This window comes from Lampetra fluviatilis, chromosome 11 (genome assembly GCF_964198595.1).
Source record: "Lampetra fluviatilis chromosome 11, kcLamFluv1.1, whole genome shotgun sequence".
Lineage (NCBI taxonomy): Eukaryota > Metazoa > Chordata > Hyperoartia > Petromyzontiformes > Petromyzontidae > Lampetra > Lampetra fluviatilis.
The window spans coordinates 1757084-1775478 of NC_136285.1; the positions used below are offsets into that span (position 1 = coordinate 1757084).

The window sequence follows — 18395 nt, forward strand, 5'->3', positions numbered from 1 at the left end:
AACCTCTCGCGACGCGGCGAGGCACCATGGCGTTGCGGCCTCCCCGGGCCACGCCGAAGACGCGGCGGTATAACACGGAGCCGCGGCGGCCCCCGCGGCCCACCCCGCCGGCGCAGCGAGGTGCGGGACAGCGGCCGCAGCCGCGGCAACCTCTCGCGACGCGGCGAGGCACCACGGCGTTGCAGCCTCCATGGGCCACGCCGAAGATGCGGCGGTATAACACGGAGCCGCGGTGTCATCCATGACAAGGGACGCAGGCACGGCGAGGTGCAGAGCCGCGGCATCGCCGGTGGCCGGCCCCATAAGCGCGGCGACAGGATGAGCCGCGGCAGCACCCGCGGCCCATTCCGGCGGCACGGCGATGTACGGGGCAGCGGCAGTCGCCGCTGCCCACCCCGGCGGCCCGGCGAGGACGGCACGTGCGTACTTACCCGGGGCCCCCCCGGCGGGCGCAGCTTGATGTAGAGCCGCGTCGTCGCCGGCGGCTGGTCCCGCAGGAGCGGCGTGCCGAGAAACCCCGGCCGCGTCGGTGGAGAGACGCGGCGTCGCGGTCGCCATGGCAGCCATGGCGCCGACTTGCGGCGTCGCAGCAGCAATGTCCGCCGGCCGCCGCGTCGCAGCCATAGCAGCGGCCGCATACGGCTCCCGAGCCAACATGGCCGCCACGGATTGCGTCGCAGCCAACATGGCGGCCATTTCCGGTGGAGCGGTCGCTGGGAAAACGGCGGCGGTTTCAACGTTGGCAGTTGACGGTGCGGGCCGGTTGGCTGCGTCCGTGCCTCCACCTCGGCCAACCTGACGGTCAGCTGCCCCACCGCCTGCAGGAGCTGCTGCAGCAGAGCTGCGGGGACGCTCTCCGTCTCTGGCGGCGGCGGTGAGCTGGCACTCCCCGCAGCTGACTCCTCCCGCTCCGGCCCGCTCGTCTCCATGGGGACCGTCACCGGGGTCCCGGGCTCCGGGGTCACTGCTGGAGCCTCCTCTCCGCCTTCGGCACCCTCCAAGTCATGTGCCGGTGGGTTCTTACACCGTGTGCCCGCTTTATAAATGTTGGCGACGGTGTAAACTTCTGACACCAGTTGTTGAGTAGTAGATGGAGGTACTCGGAGACGGAGGTGAGTTAGGGGCTTCAGCCAGGGTTTATTAACACATATCACTATCCCTGGTTCCCTCTTTACCCCTTCTACTATCCCCGTTCCTCCAGTGACCCCGCTTACGTCACGGGGTCTCCCTTAAATACCCTAGGAGGGGTGACGTCACGTGCATTGCCCAGCGCGTGCGACCCCACGTCCCGTGATGTCTCCGCACCGGACAGCGCACACGACGCCACCACTCTCCTCTACTCCTCTACATCACCCCCCCCCCCGTGACAAAAAAACAGCCGACCCGGCTGCAATCACCCCGCAAGCGGGGGCCCCACACCGGACCGAAGACCGAATATTCACGAGTTCGTGTGCCTGAAGGTATAACCGGCTGCTAGAAAACTAAACCTTAGGGCAGCACGGCCCCTCAAGCAGAACAGCAACAACAACCACAACAACAACAAAACAAAACAAATAGAGCCCGAAGGCCTCATCCGCCGGATAGCGACGAACGGGCGCCAGGGGCTGGGCCCGCTGAACGGCCATCAGGGCCGTCACCGGAGCCGCATCCCTCTCGAGCGGGTATGCGCTGCTGGCCCGCTCCCCCGTACGGTGTCCGCCACCCGTGCAGGTGGCCCGTCAGCGGGCAACAGGCCCACCGCCGTGGCCTCCGGTGACCGGGGGGTCTCTGTCAGCCTCACTCGGGAGGGTCCTGGGGGCACACACACAGGTCGGACGTCATCTCCGTCAACGAGCAGGCACGCCGGATACATCATCAGCCGGCCGCTCCGGAATTGGGGGTGGATCCCCCAGGGTGTGCGACCCCACGTCCCGTGATGTCTCCGCACCGGACAGCGCACACGATGCCACCACTCTCCTCTACTCCTCTACACCTGTATAAAAGACACCTGTTCACAGAAGCAATCAATCAATCAGATTCCAAACTCTCAACCATGGCCAAGACCAAAGAGCTCTCCAAGGATGTCAGGGACAAGATTGTAGACCTACACAAGGCTGGAATGGGCGACAAGACCATTACCAAGCAGCTTGGTGAGAAGGTGACAACAGTTGGTGCGATTATTCACAAATGGAAGAAACACAAAAGAACTGTCAATCTCCCTCGGCCTGGGGCTCCATGCAAGATCTCACCTCGTGGAGTTGCAATGATCATGAGAACGGTGAGGAATCAGCCCAGAACTACACGGGAGGATCTTGTCAATGATCTCAAGGCAGCTGGGACCATAGTCACCAAGAAAACAGTTCGTAACACACTACGCCGTGAAGGACTGAAATCCTGCAGCGCCCGCAAGGTCCCCCTGCTCAAGAAAGCACGTCTGAAGTTTGCCAATGAACATCTGAATAATTCAGAGGACAACTGGGTGAAAGTGTTGTGGTCAGATGAGACCAAAATGGAGCTCTATGGCATCAGCTCAACTCGCCGTGTTTGGAGGAGGAGGAATGCTGCCTATGACCCCAAGAACACCATCCCCACCGTCAAACATGGAGGTGGAAACATTATTCTTTGGGGGTGTTTTTCTGCTAAGGGGATAGGACAACTTCACCGCATCAAAGGGACGATGGACGGGGCCATGTACCGTCAAATCTTGGGTGAGAACCTCCTTCCCTCAGCCAGGGCATTGAAAATGGGTCGTGGATGGGTATTCCAGCATGACAATGACCCAAAACACACGGCCAAGACAACAAAGCAGTGGCTCAAGAAGAAGCACATTAAGGACCTTAATCCCATAGGAAATCTGTGGAGGGAGCTGAAGGTTCGAGTTGCCAAACGTCAGCCTCGAAGCCTTAATGACTTGGAGAAGATCTGCAAAGAGGAGTGGGACAAAATCCCTCCTGAGATGTGTGCAAACCTGGTGGCCAACTACAAGAAACGTCTGACCTCTGTGATTGCCAACAAGGGTTTTGCCACCAAGTACTAAGTCATGTTTTGCAGAGGGGTCAAATACTTATTTCTCTCATTAAAATGCAAATCAATTTATAACATTTTTGACATGCGTTTTTCTGGATTTTTTTGTAGTTATTATGTCTCTTACTGTTCAAATAAACCTACCATTAAAATTATAGACTGATCATTTCTTTGTCAGTGGGCAAACGTACAAAATCAGCAGGGGATCAAATACTTTTTTCCCTCACTGTACAACTACAGAGTCAGCAGATACTACTATAGAGTCAGTAGATACTACTATAGAGTAAGTAGATGCGACTGTAGAGCCAGATACTACTGTAGTGTGGTAAAATACGCGGTGTGCACTGTTGGCCGAGGGCAACCATGGGCAGGCAGGTGCGCGTGTGGTTGCACGAGCAAACCTCCACTTCATTAAGGGGAGAATCTGGTGCAGACGGGATTGGCGGGGGTTGCAAGCTGACACCAGAGTTGTTGCCAGGGAGACTGCGGTAAGGGGTGATTGATGGCCTGACAGGCGCCAGCCTGTGTGGCCCTAAAGAGACACAAGGGAGGAGCTGGACAATTGGGAGGGGGATATATGGAGGTGCGTGAGAGCGGAGCGGGAGTTCGTGTTGCTGGGGACAAGAGAGAGAAGACGTCTCGCCGCTGCCGCTCGAGCCAGGAACGGACCTCAATCCTCACAAGTCGCCGGGTGGGTGATGGTTGATCCCCCCGCCTGAGTCAGACGAGTGAGTGGGTCTGAGGGAACGTGTAGGCTGTGTGAGCGCTGCCGTATGCAATCCTCTGTGTGAGCGCTGCTGCGTGGAAGCCTCTGTGTGAGTGAAGCTGTGTGGAAGCTTCTGTGTGAGCGAAGCTGCGTGCAAGTCTCTGTGTGAGCGCTGCTGTGTGCGGAGCCTTGAGTGTGGAGCTGCCGAGAGCGAGAGATTGCTGTGTGCAGGTTAGTGAGGTGTAGCGTAGATAAGAGTGGGAATTGGTAAACAGAAGTGATCGTAGCGACAGTGATAGGAGTGCCTACAACTGGTGCAAGAATAGGCTAATGAAGTGTAAGCAGGTGACCTGTTACAACGTGTCAGTCTGAGTGATTCTACAAGACACTACACTACTATAGAGTCACTAGATACTACTCGCTGTATTGTATTTAGGCTGTGTAGGTATATATGCCTACACGGGGGTAAAAATATAATTTTCGAAAACCTTTTAGATCAACTTTTTACCGCCCACTTTCTATATCTTTTTGGACTTCTGCAAGCCTCTTATAATTTTACTGGTGGGCAAATGGACAGACAAACAGCACGCCGGGTTTTCACAATAGCTTAGTATTTGTGTAAGTATCTGGTATGATTTTAACAGAAGTTTTGAAATATATTTTTCCCCTGGGCAATGCCGAGTACTTCCCACTAGTTAATAATAAATAACTAAATATTTGACTTTGGAAGTTGGAATTTTTCCTGTTTCACATGTAACATTCTTATTCAGACTGCTGCAACTATATCCAGAAACTATTTCACACAAATGCCCTCCTGTGTCTCCAGAACGGAATCAATGGGAGACAGCAATGATCAACGCTACCTGTGGGAAACATTTCAATTTACGTTGAGAGCTTATGTTTATCTGGATAGGCATCAGCTGAAAATGCATCGTCACCAACTTCAATAACGCTGTTCTACCACTTAAATACAACGATTAATCATCCCCTTCTGTCCCAAAGAAAAGAAGAGGCGGTGTTATTATTGAATCATTATTACTGATTGATGGTGGTGGTAAGAGCCAGTTATACAATATTGTAAATGTGTTGAAATGTTTTGGTTATTAAATCACAGGTTAAATACTTGAGTGCTTACGATGATGAAAACCTGTCCAAGTCTCTGATGTTGCACAATTGCCAGTGGCCAAATATTTATCTTGCAAACTTGCCAAATAAGACAGACATTTTAATTGATCAGGAGCACAATATTTAAATGTTTTCGTACTGGTAGGAACCTCCTGGTTACACCAGCCCACAGGGGATTATTGTGTCCGTCCGTCGTGCATCCAAAAATGGGAGGGGTGGGGCTGGGTGGAGAGGAGAGGGTGGGGAGGGGCTGGGTGGGGAGGGAGGGGCTGGGTGGGGTGGGGAGGGGCTGGGTGGGGAGGGGCTGGGTGGGGAGGGTGGGGAGGGGCTGGGAGGGGATGTGGGTGGGGAGCAGAGGTCGCAAACGAGTTTTGATTCCTTACCCGTACCCAGCCGCACCAGGGTCGCAAATAGGTACCCGTACCCGGCCGTGTAGGGTACGGGTACCAGTACCCGTACGGGTACGTACGGGTACCAGTACCCGTACCTGATACCCGGCCGGGTACGGGAGGCCGGGTACGGGTAGCCGGGTATCGGGTAGGGTACGGGTATCGGGTACCCGATTGCGACCTCTGGGATGAAGCCATGTTGCAGGCGCGGGTGGGTTGATTCTAGGAACTTGAGTTGTGAGAAGAGACAAGACGTTGGAAAATGAGTTACAAACGGTTACTCACCAGTGACTCACGGCCTACCGTACCCGTACCCGGCCGCACCAGGAGGGGCTGGGTGGGGAGGGAGGTATCGGGTACCCGATTGCGACCTCTGGTGGGGAGGGGCTGGGTGGGGGTTGGGAGGGGTGGGGCTGGGTGGGGAGGGGCTGGTCACGCCGGCTTGTGCCCGCCCTCACAGTGGGCATATTTGCGGAATACACCACGCCGCCGTTGACCCTGGCCATTGACCGAGCAACCCAACGTTCCTACCAGCTCCCTCCGCAGGAATGTGTTTGCGTGTCACATATCTCGAGAATTCTCATCGTGTTCTGGAAACTACTAATAATAGTAGCAGGCTCCTTCTGTGTGCCGTGAATGTCTGGGAGGTAGGTGTGACATTTCGCTCTTCGTACCGGACTGTGTTGGCAGGACAACCGAGTCCACCTGGCCACATTCCATAGGCTGCTGGCGTGTGGTCGCCGCTGGTGCACACACACACACACGTGTGTCTGTGTGAAACATCAGCCCTCATTCCCTCCTCTCCTTTGCTAGACAATAATGTGCGGAGGTGATTTAAACTGCTGTTGTGTGTTCACTTTATGTCCTCCCAGTGTAGTAACACAAGTTCTGTTTACATTGCTTCTCTCTCGATGTGTGTTATGCACTGAATTTTCTATTCTGCCTTCTTGTGGGACCAGTCAAAACATTAAATTCAGTTTTGCTTTTTCATTACATATCCAAAATATATACCTTTGCATTTCTATCATAATTATTTTACATTTTATTTTGTACCTGGTATTCCTTATACATTTAGGTCACCCATCTTGGGCACCATGGTGGTGAAATGTTAACTACATCGCTTGGTATGGGGGTGGTCGTGGGTTCGATCCTTTAGAGTTTGCTTGTCTCTCTCCCCGTGGTCACGTGGATTTTTCTCCGGGTCCTCCGATTTTTCCATCCATATTTAGAAATATGCATTTAGAGTATTTGGCTGCTATATATTTCCACATAAGTCACTTCATTGAGCAGTAACAAAGAGGATGTAACAAAAATGAAAAAGTGTGCAAGGAAGCGTAGAGAGATGGGTGTTGGAAATCAAATCGAGAGAAGTGAATAAGATAATGTATTGCAGGTGAAAGACACCATTGTAACTTTTTGATTTAAAGCTTTCGTGACTGCAGGATTCATATTGTAACTGTGAAGAAAAGTAAGTGGGCTTGGCAGGGACACGTCGCTGGGAGAGATCAGAATCAAAATTAGAATTTGATTTGGCGCTTTCGTGACTGCCGGAATTACTCTTTGGTTCTTTCGGTAAAGTCATGTAGAAAGAGAAAATAATAAATGTAATAATAGCATACGACGTTTCGATTGCAACACAAGCAATCGTCATCAGGTACGAATGAAAGAGAAAACAAACATAGTAAACTTAGAAATATAATGCAATACAACACAGATAGTCGGCTAACATAATAGTCAATTTAAGGGAGAGATAAAATACAGAACCGGAGACACATAGACAGCCACATAAGCAGAGAGATATAACACAGACACACACAGAGACACACACATAGACACACAGAGAAAGCCAAATCAAGTTTGAACCACCTCTACGTGGAGGTTTTAAGTTTGTTTTCTCTCTCTCTGTGTCTCTGTTGTCTCTCTCTGCCTGTGTGTCTGTCTTTGTGTATCCGTGTCTGTGTCTTGTCTCTCTCTCAAATTTTATACTTAACTTCTAATTTAGCAATCCTTGGAAGAACGTAACCAACTAGGCCATGCGTTAATTGTGTGTTGACCGAGTCTGTGTTGCATTGCATTACATTTCCAAATTTTACTAAGTTTGTTTGATTTAGTGTGGTTTCTCTCTCTCTCTGTCTCCCCTCGTTTTGTTGCTCTTATTTCCTGCAGTTACGCCAAGTCTCTCATTGACATTTCTCTACCCCCCTCCCTCTCTATTTGCCCCCCTCTCTCTCTATTTAAGGCCTCGACACAGAGGCGTTGTTTCTCTGTGTGCCTATGTGTGTCTCTCTGTGTCTCTGTGTTATCTCTCTCTGCTTATGTGTATGTCTATGTGTCTCCGGTTCTGTCTCTCTCTTAAATTGACTGTTATGTTAGCTGTGTTGTATTGCATTCGATTTATAATGTTAAATTAACATCACTAGACCCAGCCACTTCTTTATGACCCTTAGGCCACACCCATTTCAAACCTGTTGACTGTTATGTTATCCGACTATCTGTGTTGTATTATATTATATTTATAAGTTTACTAGGTTTGTTTTCTCTTTCATTTGTATTCATTTGTACCTGATGATGATTGCTTGTGTTGCGTTCGAAACGTCGTATGCTATCATTTAATTATTATTTTCTCTTTCTACTTGACTTTACCGAAAGAACCAAAGAGTAAAAATATGTATTTATTCTGGAGCAATCATGTGATGGCCTAGGTTCAAGAACAGTGACGGAGTGGCAGCCAAGGAATGGGACTTGACCATGAACACATCCAGCAGGGGTGCGGAGCGATGCACTCGTTACGTGTGCAGGTGCTGGGTGGATTGTTAGCATTGAAGCATTGTGAGAGAGATGGTGGCGGCTTTTCAAGGCCTCCATGCAGCAGTGGATTGATGGTAGCTGCTGATGATGGGGAATACCCTTTGCTACTAAACCTTATTTTACTTTAAAAGAAAAATATGCATGCATCCACACGTGAAAGGTCATGGTGAGGGTGTGTGCGTGTTCGTCTTTGGGGAGCGGTAGTGTCGCAGTTAGTGCACAGCGCTACGAACCCAGTAACCTGAGTTAGATGTATGCCGCGGCCACCACCAGTGACGATTTTTTTAACCGGCCCTGGGCCTCCCCTAGGTCGACTCAGCCTCAAATTAGTACCTGGTGCGGTGTGTAAACATCGGCACTCGGGAGGCAAAGGTGGCCGGGCTTGGTGCTGGCCACCCGCCACCCCCTCGTGTGCTGTGCCAGCCTTCATAGGTGCTTACTAACAGCACTTGCTCCTATAGTCTGTTAAGGCTATACTGGGGATCTTTGTCGTGTGCGTCTTTGTGGCTTACGCATCACAACAACATAGAGGTAAACATCAAACAGCAGGATCAATGGACGCGGTTACCACTCGTCCTGTGCGGTCGAGCGTGGCGGCACGCACGCGGCCCACCACCCATCGCCTCCTCCCCCTGTGTCGCTCACGTATTGGCCACTCTCTCTATATTTCCGCCTCATACCTTGGAGCTCTGCCAGGCACTTGCCCCCGGGCTGCCCCTTACGCAGCTGTATTTCATTCATAGCAATAATAATAGTTCAATCTATTTGGTATTCGTACCATTCTTACAGTGGAGGACAATCACGAAGGAAGGTGCTGTGTTTCATAGAAGGACATAGTCTGCCAGTAGGGGGCGATGTTGTTGTGTGTAATTCCAATTGTCATTGATCAAATTTGACCAATTTGGAGCGTGACGGCAGCACACAATGGCCCACTCATTTCGAATGACACCAGGATATCTTTATTGTCCACTGCGAAGCAGACAGCGCGTAGTGTGTCTGCGGTTAATACACCTGCAGTAATAACCAGGGTGGCCTGCTGCATTTACACCACGAACCCTTTGCAACAAGCAGCGTATGCGCTAGCGCTGGGCCCATGCTATCGCTGTGCCGTGCTACCACTGGGCCATGCTAGCGTTGGGCCACATCACCGCTGGGCCGTGCTAGCACTGGGCTGCATCACCGCTGGTCCACGTCACCGCTGGGCCGTGCTGCCACGGGGCCGTGCTAGCATTGGGCCACACCACCGTTGGGCCACGCTAGTGCTGGGCCACATCACCGCTCGGCCGTGCTAGCGCTGGGCCGCATCGCTGCTCGGCCGTGCTAGCGCTGGGACGCATCACCTGTGCTAGCGCTGGGCTGTGCCAGTACTGAGCCGCATCACCGCTGGGCCGGGCCAAGCGCCTGGCTATGCTATCATTGGACCACGCTACCACTGGGCATCGTTACTCCTGGGCCGCCAAGTCACCGCTATTTGTTTCACTGACTCTTCCGCGTCTCACTTCACTCAACGTGGATGCAACTTTGCGCCGCACTACTTTTCTCACCCCCCCCCCCAAACTCGCAAGGCATGAAGCAAGGGGTTTATGTAGATGCAGTGTTTTTAGCCATCCCGTTGCATTGCAAATGTCCAATGTATACTGTGGTTGTGCAATTCCTCGCTTATTCAGAGTAGATAAAAAGTCACCGTTGCTTTGCACGCTGTTCAAGTTTTCAACATTGGAAGTGCAATGTTTTAGTTTCCCCTGCAATTGCAGTTCCCCAAGAAACACCGTTACTAACTGCGGAATGCGTTATATCCACTCACATTATTTAGAGAACACCCCATAATTTTTTACCACTGAGTTCTGATAACATGACCTACACATCATTCAAGCCAATCCATGGAAATCCCTTTTATCAACACAATTTCTTATTTGTGACCTTGCCCCCTAAAAGTTTGCGCACAATAAGGACTTGCACCAAAAACTGGAGCCAGGGTTGTACGACACTGATGCTCTGTGTTGTGCCAGTTTCTGGCGCCAAATTGTCTTGTCAGTATGGAAACCCTGTTGTGACACCGCTACACCGTGCCACATGTGTGGCCTTTGTGAAAGCAGCGGAGAGACTTCCCCGCCTTCGTCCGCGCCGATTCGAGCAGCACGTACGTGGGCGAGCAGCGCTCTAGCATCAACCTCCTGGTGTCCAACCTGGAGAGCCTGCCCGTGTCGCGCGGCCATGGTGACACGGGCCGCCTGCAGAAGCCGCTCAAGCGCTACTACCCCTCATCCCTGCTGGACCCCGGGGAGGACTCGCGCAGCGCCCTCCTCAAGTCCGAGATTGCACTGTCATTCACCCTCGAGGTACGTAGGTACATGTGTAGTATCTCGGCCTCGCTGTGCGCTGCGTTGCACCGCTAGTCGAGTAGATAACCTTGCATTCAATAAACCCTCGGAGCCAGGATGAACGTCCAACTCCAATCGTCATTTATTGATTGTAATAAGGTAAAACTGGTGAGAAAACACAGATACAGCATCTGTTATAATCCGGAAACACCAACACAATGAACACCACAGCATCAGAACATTGTCTTAGATAACAATAGATCCTGGACGGACCAGGCCCCTAAATTACCACTGAACAACTAGACAAAGCACAAGCTGGTGCGTTGCATACAGGCACATCGTGTATTCATCCCACTGCACCCCAAATGTACAGCATTACACATAACACTAAACTGTGGATGAGATACTTCGTCATCTTTACTCTCAGGATCGCAACATAGGCACAAGTCTGACTCGACCTCCTAAATCACAAGTAACATCCACAATAAGGAAAGTCGCAGGCTTCGTTACTAACTAGGCCTCGTATGTACTACAACAACTTAACGGCACCATAAAGGCATTTACATCACTATAATGGTCATTCCAACATTACAACAGCATTGCCAATATTATAGGAATATAAACAACTTACAGACAATGCTTCTTAAGCTCCCACAATGGACAAGTGCAGCTGTGGTCTCACTGAGATGCGATGCGTGCCGCCATCTTGACTTATCTGTGTAATGGCCGACGCCCGCGTGGTACAGTGGAAATCTAAAATCGTAACTTCCTGGTCATGTAACCAAAATTAGCATAAAAAAACAGGAACTTCCTGTGAATGTACGCTCCACATCTGCCGTGAGGCAAGACATGTAGTGTTGTAAATATAGGCGGACGATTTCTTGCCTTCTGTCAGGGCCACTTTATTACAGTTCGTTATATAACACTTGTTAGCTAAGCCGAGGATTCGCCGCCCGTCGCTCGTTCGCTCCCTCACTCGCCGCGTCCTTATCCTATTTCCTACTCTCCTTCCCTATCCTATTCCCTACTCTCCTTCCCTATCCTATTCTCGACTCTCCTTCCCTATCCTATTCTCTACTCGCCCCATTTCACCCCTCCCGGCTGCCGTGTCTCGCTGTCTCAGCGGATTGACACCACGGCAGCCCAGGGGGTCAAGCGTGCCGACGTACGGACTGCGCTTACCCCTAGCGACCCTATCCTATCCTGCCCAGGTCCACACAGGACTACTCTCAGCCTAACTAGCTTGGCGGGTCCGGCTTCAGCTTCTGTCATCTTCTGTCTTCATCAACTCAACTCCCAGGCTCGTTTTGCCCGTCTTATATATTCCTCGCGACCCCTTCCAGAATATTCTCTAGAGGACCCTCTATGATTGGTGGATACTGATCTTATCAAATCCCGGTCCACCTTCCCCCTTGTTTATCCCAACAGAATTACCCCAACGGTCGTCCTGACCTTAGCTGCTCTTACATCCCCCCAATGATGCTCACCAACTGCCTCTTCTGGCCACCCAGCGCGGACATGTAGTCGTTCCCGAATATGCGCGCGCTGAACCACGACACGTGTGCATGTTGAACTTTTTTGTGCCGGATGTAGCCAACTGTGTGCTAATCAGTGGGGGGCGGTGCTAATTACCGCCAAGTCAGCGAAGGTAGAAAGTGACAGATCTTTGGTGCGGTGACGTGGCCCAGCCATTGTGCACTTGCGGTTTGCATGGTTTTCGCCGTGACGTCAAGGATCCCCTGACATTATTAAAAAACGAGTCGGCCATTGTGTGCCGGTTTCATGATCCAAATTTGAAAAAATTGCACCACCGTTTACTCAGTTGGGATGACACATCGCAACATTGCCCCCTAGTGTGAAACTATTGTGGACTATGTTCCACATACAGTAGCATCTTTGTTCATGATAGCCTCACGCTATAATATTTGCATGAATACCAAATTCACTAAACTATTAATTATTATTTTTAACTTGTTCACAGCTATAATGTCTATAAATTTGTCTTTTTAGCATAACAGAATTACTAAGTGTTAGTCTATCTGCTTGTTGCTACAACAACATAATATTAGAGTGGTTGGCTACGTGCGGTTTGAAAGAAGTTTAACATACATACATATGAAGTATAGTAAACTACGGCGGGAAACCACTTGACGGGTAGCACACTTTATTCACACTTGGGTTGTCATAATAACACGTGTTGTCACTACAGCTCACGCTACACGTTCCACCTGACACGGGTGGTAACTACTGCTCACGCTACACGTTCCACCTGACACGGGTGGTAACTACTGCTCACGCTACACGTTCTACCCAGCTACACACACACGGGCATTCCAGCCCCGTAGCATCCGGGGGAACCTCTAGACCCACCCCAGCTTGGGTACGGATCACGACCACTGGGTCCCGTGGCCCGGTCCTCACACGGACGTCCGGTCCCCGGGTCCCAAGGTCCCGCCTCTGAGCCACACAGGGCCCCGGTCCTTACAAGGACAGCGGGACTAGGTGTCTCAGGGCCCTATCTCTTCCTCCTCCGTCTTCCGTCTTCACTGGTCACCAACTTCTCCTCGAGCGCCCGCGCGCACCGCCTTATATAGCCCTCCGCTATGCGGACCGCGATGCGAGCACCCACCCTAACCGACCAATCATCACGCGCTGCCACACGATCCCTTCTTGTGCCAGCGCACATAACCAATCCCCACGCGCTGCCACACGATCCATCACTGTCAGCGCGCGTCACCAACACACAGCCAATCACCATCACATAACCCATGACCCCGCGCTGACCTACGATCCCTCACCGTCAGCGCGCGTCACCAACACACAGGCAATCACCACGCGCTACCCCACGATTCTTACTACCAGCGCGTATCACCACTACATCACCCCCCCCCCACATAGCTCGCAGCCGGCCCGGCTGCCAAACAACAACAAACCAACAAAAAAAAACCCCACTCCCGAAGTGTGCCCCGTAACACAACAATGCAAAACAACAACACAACACAACAAGACAACACAACAAGACAACACAACAACACAATACAACAACAACCTATGTACAAACCGACGAGCAACACAATAAAGTTATTCAAAAAAAAAAACGTGTCCAGTGTCTCCTTGACTACCGATCCCCCTTCCGCACGCTCCTTGAACGGGTGATAAAGTGGTCGAGCGGACAGGGAACGTAGTGACGAGACGCTCCGGCCGCGTCGGCCCGCATCCCCACCCCATTTTTTCGGTCAGGAAAAGTTGCGCGACCTAGCGCGAGTCCGCCTGGCCGGTCCGTCGTACGGGACGAGACGCTCTCGACCATCCGGTGGCACCGGCAGCCCAGGAAGGCACGGTTCGGGCCTGGAAGAACCGGCCGTGCCCCGGGGATCCGGTCACCGGTGGTCGGCAGCCGTCAGTTCCCGGACACCTGGGAGCGGATCAGGCGAAAACATGTGGGGATCAGGCGAAGAAATCCCCCTCCCCGGGTCGTCGGTCACATCACCTGCTCGGTCATCACGACACAAAGGAAGGCCATATGGTGGCAAGAACGGTTTTAGCCGGGAGGGGTGAACGTACCACCGGTGCTTTCCCCATTTTATCTGAACACACTGGGGGCGTGCAACCCGCACGACCTCCACGGGTCCCCGCCATGGCCTCAACAATTTAGGTGACGTAGCCAAAGGTGCATGAGGGCAGTGCAGCCAGGTCTTATCGCCCGGTTTCCAATCGTGCACGGACACCTTCCGTGCACGCAATCGCTCGTTGGCGACTTGCCGAGATCTTGAATTAAGCCGTGCGGCCTCCCGTGCCTCGGCGAGTTTTGCAATGTTAAATTTAATATGGTCGGCCAATTTGGAATTGGGCCGTGGCGCGGAAAGTCCCAGCTGAGTCTCCATGGGCGGATCAGCCTCCCGACCATACATCAGATAAAATGGGGAAAACCCCGTAGCTGCGTGGGGGGCCATTCTATACGCGGCGAGGACCCCCGGGACCTGCAAGTCCCAGTCAACCTGTGCCTCGCACACCTGCTGGCACAACATGGAGGTTAAAGTCCTGTGGAGTCGCTCCACCATCCCGTCAGTCTGTGGGTGGTACGGGGAGGTGCGCACCTTTTCAGTACCCAAAAGGTCGCACACCTCCTGCAGCAATTTACTCAAAAAATTATTTCCCTGGTCGGTCAGCAAGCGTTCGGGAGCCCCCTTGTCCAAGACGTAGCCTTGGACAAAAGCATCCGCCACGGCCGCCGCTGACTGGTTGGCAAGTGGCCACGCCATAGGCCATCGGGTAAAGTATTCCACACCAACCAACAGGTACTTGTTACCCCTAGGCGTGACAGGAAAAGGCCCCAAAATATCCAGCGCAACGAGCTCGTTGGTGCGCGAGACCTGAATAGACTGCAGCGGTGGATTCGGCGCAACGGGCGGTGGTTTCCGTTTGGCGCAATCCACACACCCCTTCAGTATATTGACCACATCGCTCCCCATCCCCGGCCAATAATAGTCCCGCTGGATCAGGGCAAGCGTTTTGTTTACCCCCAGATGTAAGAGGCGTTTGTGTGCAGCCAAAACAACTTTGCCCCGCATAGCGTAAGGCACGACGAGTGCGTGCCGCCAGGACATATTGTCCCACCTCATTAGCAGGCCATGCTTGAGCAGCCAGGAGCCAGCCCGTGTTCGACCCTCCTCGGGACCCCCCGCCCTACGACGCAACGCGAGCAGGGAGCTGTCAGCCATCTGGAGTCGGGCCCACTCAACGAGAGACAGTGAGAGTAGCGAGTCCCCGCCCGCAGGGTTAGCGGGAACGTCAACCATCGGCGCATTCATGGCCGCGACCAACTCACTCTCGGGCACAGCACCTGGCGGTTTACCGCGCGCCGACCCCATCAAGCACGCACATTCAGGACTAGGCGACAACCGCGACAGGGCATCCGCGTTGGTGTGGCGCAACCCCTTACGGTAAGTGGTCGTAAATTGATAGTCCTGGAGGACTTCCAACCACCGTGACAATTGGCCCGAGGGCTGGGCGACCCTCAATGAATACTGAAGCGCCGCGTGGTCCGTCCGGACCGTAAAATGACGGCCATAGAGATAAGGCCGAAATTGCTGCACAAAAAAAACAATAGCCAGCAACTCGCGACGGGTGACGCAGTAGCGCTGTTCCGCAGGCGACAAAACCCTGCTACCATAGGTGACCACCCGTTCAACTCCCCCAACGACCTGTGAGAGCACCACCCCAATGCCCGTGTTACTAGCATCAGTATCCAGCAAGAAGGGACTCGTAAAGTCAGGGTAACGTAAGGGCGGGGCACCCACCAAGGCGTCCCGAAGGGAGCAGAACGCGGCCTCCTCCTCTGGCCCCCATCGAAACCTGACTCCTTTGGCTGTTAGAGCGTGCAAGGGTTTGGCAATGGTGGCGAAATGCTCCACGAATCGGCGGTAGTATGACGCAAAACCAAGGAAGCTGCGGACCTCAGAAACCGACGTGGGCGTTTGCCATGAACTGACACAGTTTGTCTTCGCGGGATCGGTGGAGATCCCTGAAGAATCGACAATGTGGCCCAAGTACCTTACGGATTTTCGCAGAAGGTGGCATTTCGCCGGTTTGAACTTTAACTTATCCGAACGCATCCGCAAGAACACCCCTCTTAATCGCTGGAGGTGTTCCTCAAAGGTTTTACTGAAAACAATGACATCGTCAAGATAAATTAAGCAAGTATCCCATTGCAAACCCGACAAAACCAATTCCATAAGGCGCTGAAACGTCGCGGGAGCGGAGTGGAGTCCCATGGGCAACCGATTAAACTGGAACAGGCCCCCTGGGGTCCGGAATGCTGTCTTAGGTTTAGACTCATCGTCGAGTGGCAGCTGCCAGAATCCCGACAGTAAGTCAAGCGTAGAAAAATACTGCGCCCCGGACAATGCGTCCAGGGACTCGTCCATCCTGGGGAGCGGATACGCGTCGGCCACGGAGATTTTATTCAGGCGACGGAAATCCACACAAAATCGCAAGGAGCCGTCTTGCTTTTTAACCAGAACGATAGGTGCTCCCCACAGACTGGATGAGGGCGAAATAATGTCGGCCGTCAGCATGTCATTGACGGCCGATTGAACGTGTTCCTTCTCGGCAGGACTCAGCCGGAAGGGATTCTGCCGGACTGGTGCTGCATCGCCTGTTTCAATGTGGTGGCGTAACAGGTCCGTGCACCCAATATATTTGTGCGTGCTGAACACATCGGAAAATTAGATCAGCAGAGCGCGCAGCGCACCCAATTGCACCCTTGACAAATCACTCGAGTCCGCACACAGCGAATCGACCCATTCAAGGTCATCACCCGATGCAATTTTCTGCGCCGGGACGGGATCAACATGTGCAACAAGGCGCTCTTCCGCAGGGACCCGTGCCGCGTGAGCAAGCACAGTGCCCTGCGGAATAATGGCCGGCCTAGAACCCGCGTTTAACACCATAACGAACGGGTCCCCGTCAGCCCGAACCAACGTTTGAGCCACCGCCAAATCCAGACCCCCGACAGCTCTATTCGATGGACCCAAAAGCACGCCTTGTCCCGCAGTCTCCCCACCCAATGGCTTCCGCAACCGGAGGGGTATCAACATCTGCGAACCCGGGGGCACGTGCACCGTCTGTGTCGCTAGCGCTTGGATCGTCGCGCATGCCGTCCGTATTTCAGTAGGGTTAGACAAAAAAGAAATACGGCGACCCGATGGCAGCTCAATACAACGTTGATCCACGAGGATTTTAATGGGCATCTTAGCCAAAAAATCTGTGCCCAACAGACAAGGAACTGCTAGGGAAGAGGAGACGAAAATAGGTCCCGCCAATTTAATATCACCTATGGAAATGGACGCCCGAATCTGACCGATAATACCCAATGAGCCCCCATTTGCCGCGTAAAATGGCACGTCCACCGGAAGCAGAGGTCGACATTGGACGGGGAGAATGTTATAAATGAGGTCTGAAATTATAGTGGCCGACGCTCCCGTGTCCACCAACACCCTGACCTCGACCCCGTCTATGAAACCCGTAACGACCGACGAACCGGCCGCCGCGGCCACAATTCTGTGGCCCAACTCGGACCATTCAATGTCCCCCCCGCCCCGTACGAACCCCCCTCTCCGAACCGATTCCCCGACCCCCAATCGCCCATCCTCCGCCGCAAAGCGACGGCCCATGTGTGTCGTGTATGTAGGCCGAGCATGTGAAGTGCCGCGACTTGCCGGGGGTAGTTGGGACGACTTGGGGCCATGGTCGTCGTCCAGCCGAGGTCCCGTGGCGCGCTGACGTGGAGCACGGCACCCGGACGCCACGTGGCCCCGAAGGCCGCAGTTGTAGCACGTGATGAGGGACGTCGGAGGTCTCGGTTGCTCCAGCTTGCGGGTCGATCGCAGAGGCGAGCGACCCCCCGACCTCCAATCCCCCGGTCGTGCAGCCGCGAACGCCTCCTCCCGTGGGCGAACGACCTGGGGCTCGGTGACCACCGGGCCCGGAGCTGAGACCCCGGCAGCAGTGCAGACGACCACTTGTTTCCGCTGCAGGACCTCGTGCGCTTGAATACTCGTTGCTAAACGCAACGAACATATATCCACTTCGTCGGCTGTGTTGATGGGGACCCCCAGGTCCTGTGCCAACTTGAGCAGTTGTTCCAAAACCATAGCGTCCTGCCCCTCCTCGTCCATACGAGGGAACGCGGCATCGGCGAGGGCCAGCGACGCCGTGCGGTAGGCGAGCGCGGTCTCCGTGTCTGCCTTCCGTCGGCCGTAAAATAGGTGGCGGCAGGCCGAAGGTGGTCCGTAAACTTTGGCCATGAGGCCCAGCGCAGCCTTGAGCGTGGAGCGGGCCGATCTCGATGCGGACCCGAAGGCCGCGAGCGCGTCGTCGTCCAACATGCCTCTGGATATAGTCCAATCAGCGTCATGCTACGTTCTGTGGAGTACCGCCTCTTTTTGGGCGATTTCCCTCCAGCTGAGAATCGCCCCGAGTGGTCCCATAGACTTACATTCAAAGATGTTTTTTTTCGAACGGGGGCGCTGCAATGCATTC

At 53.3% G+C, this 18395-nt stretch overlaps 1 protein-coding gene across 1 annotated transcript in view; it reads left to right on the top strand.

Moving 5' to 3' along the window:
* Positions 1-18395, top strand: part of LOC144934888 (calcium-dependent secretion activator 1-like) — a 94370-nt gene that overhangs the window by 33151 nt on the left and 42824 nt on the right. Inside the window, exon 5 of the mRNA XM_078861158.1 lies at positions 10128-10370. Coding sequence (XP_078717284.1) covers positions 10128-10370 — 243 coding nt within the window. The remainder of the gene's footprint in view (positions 1-10127; positions 10371-18395) is intronic.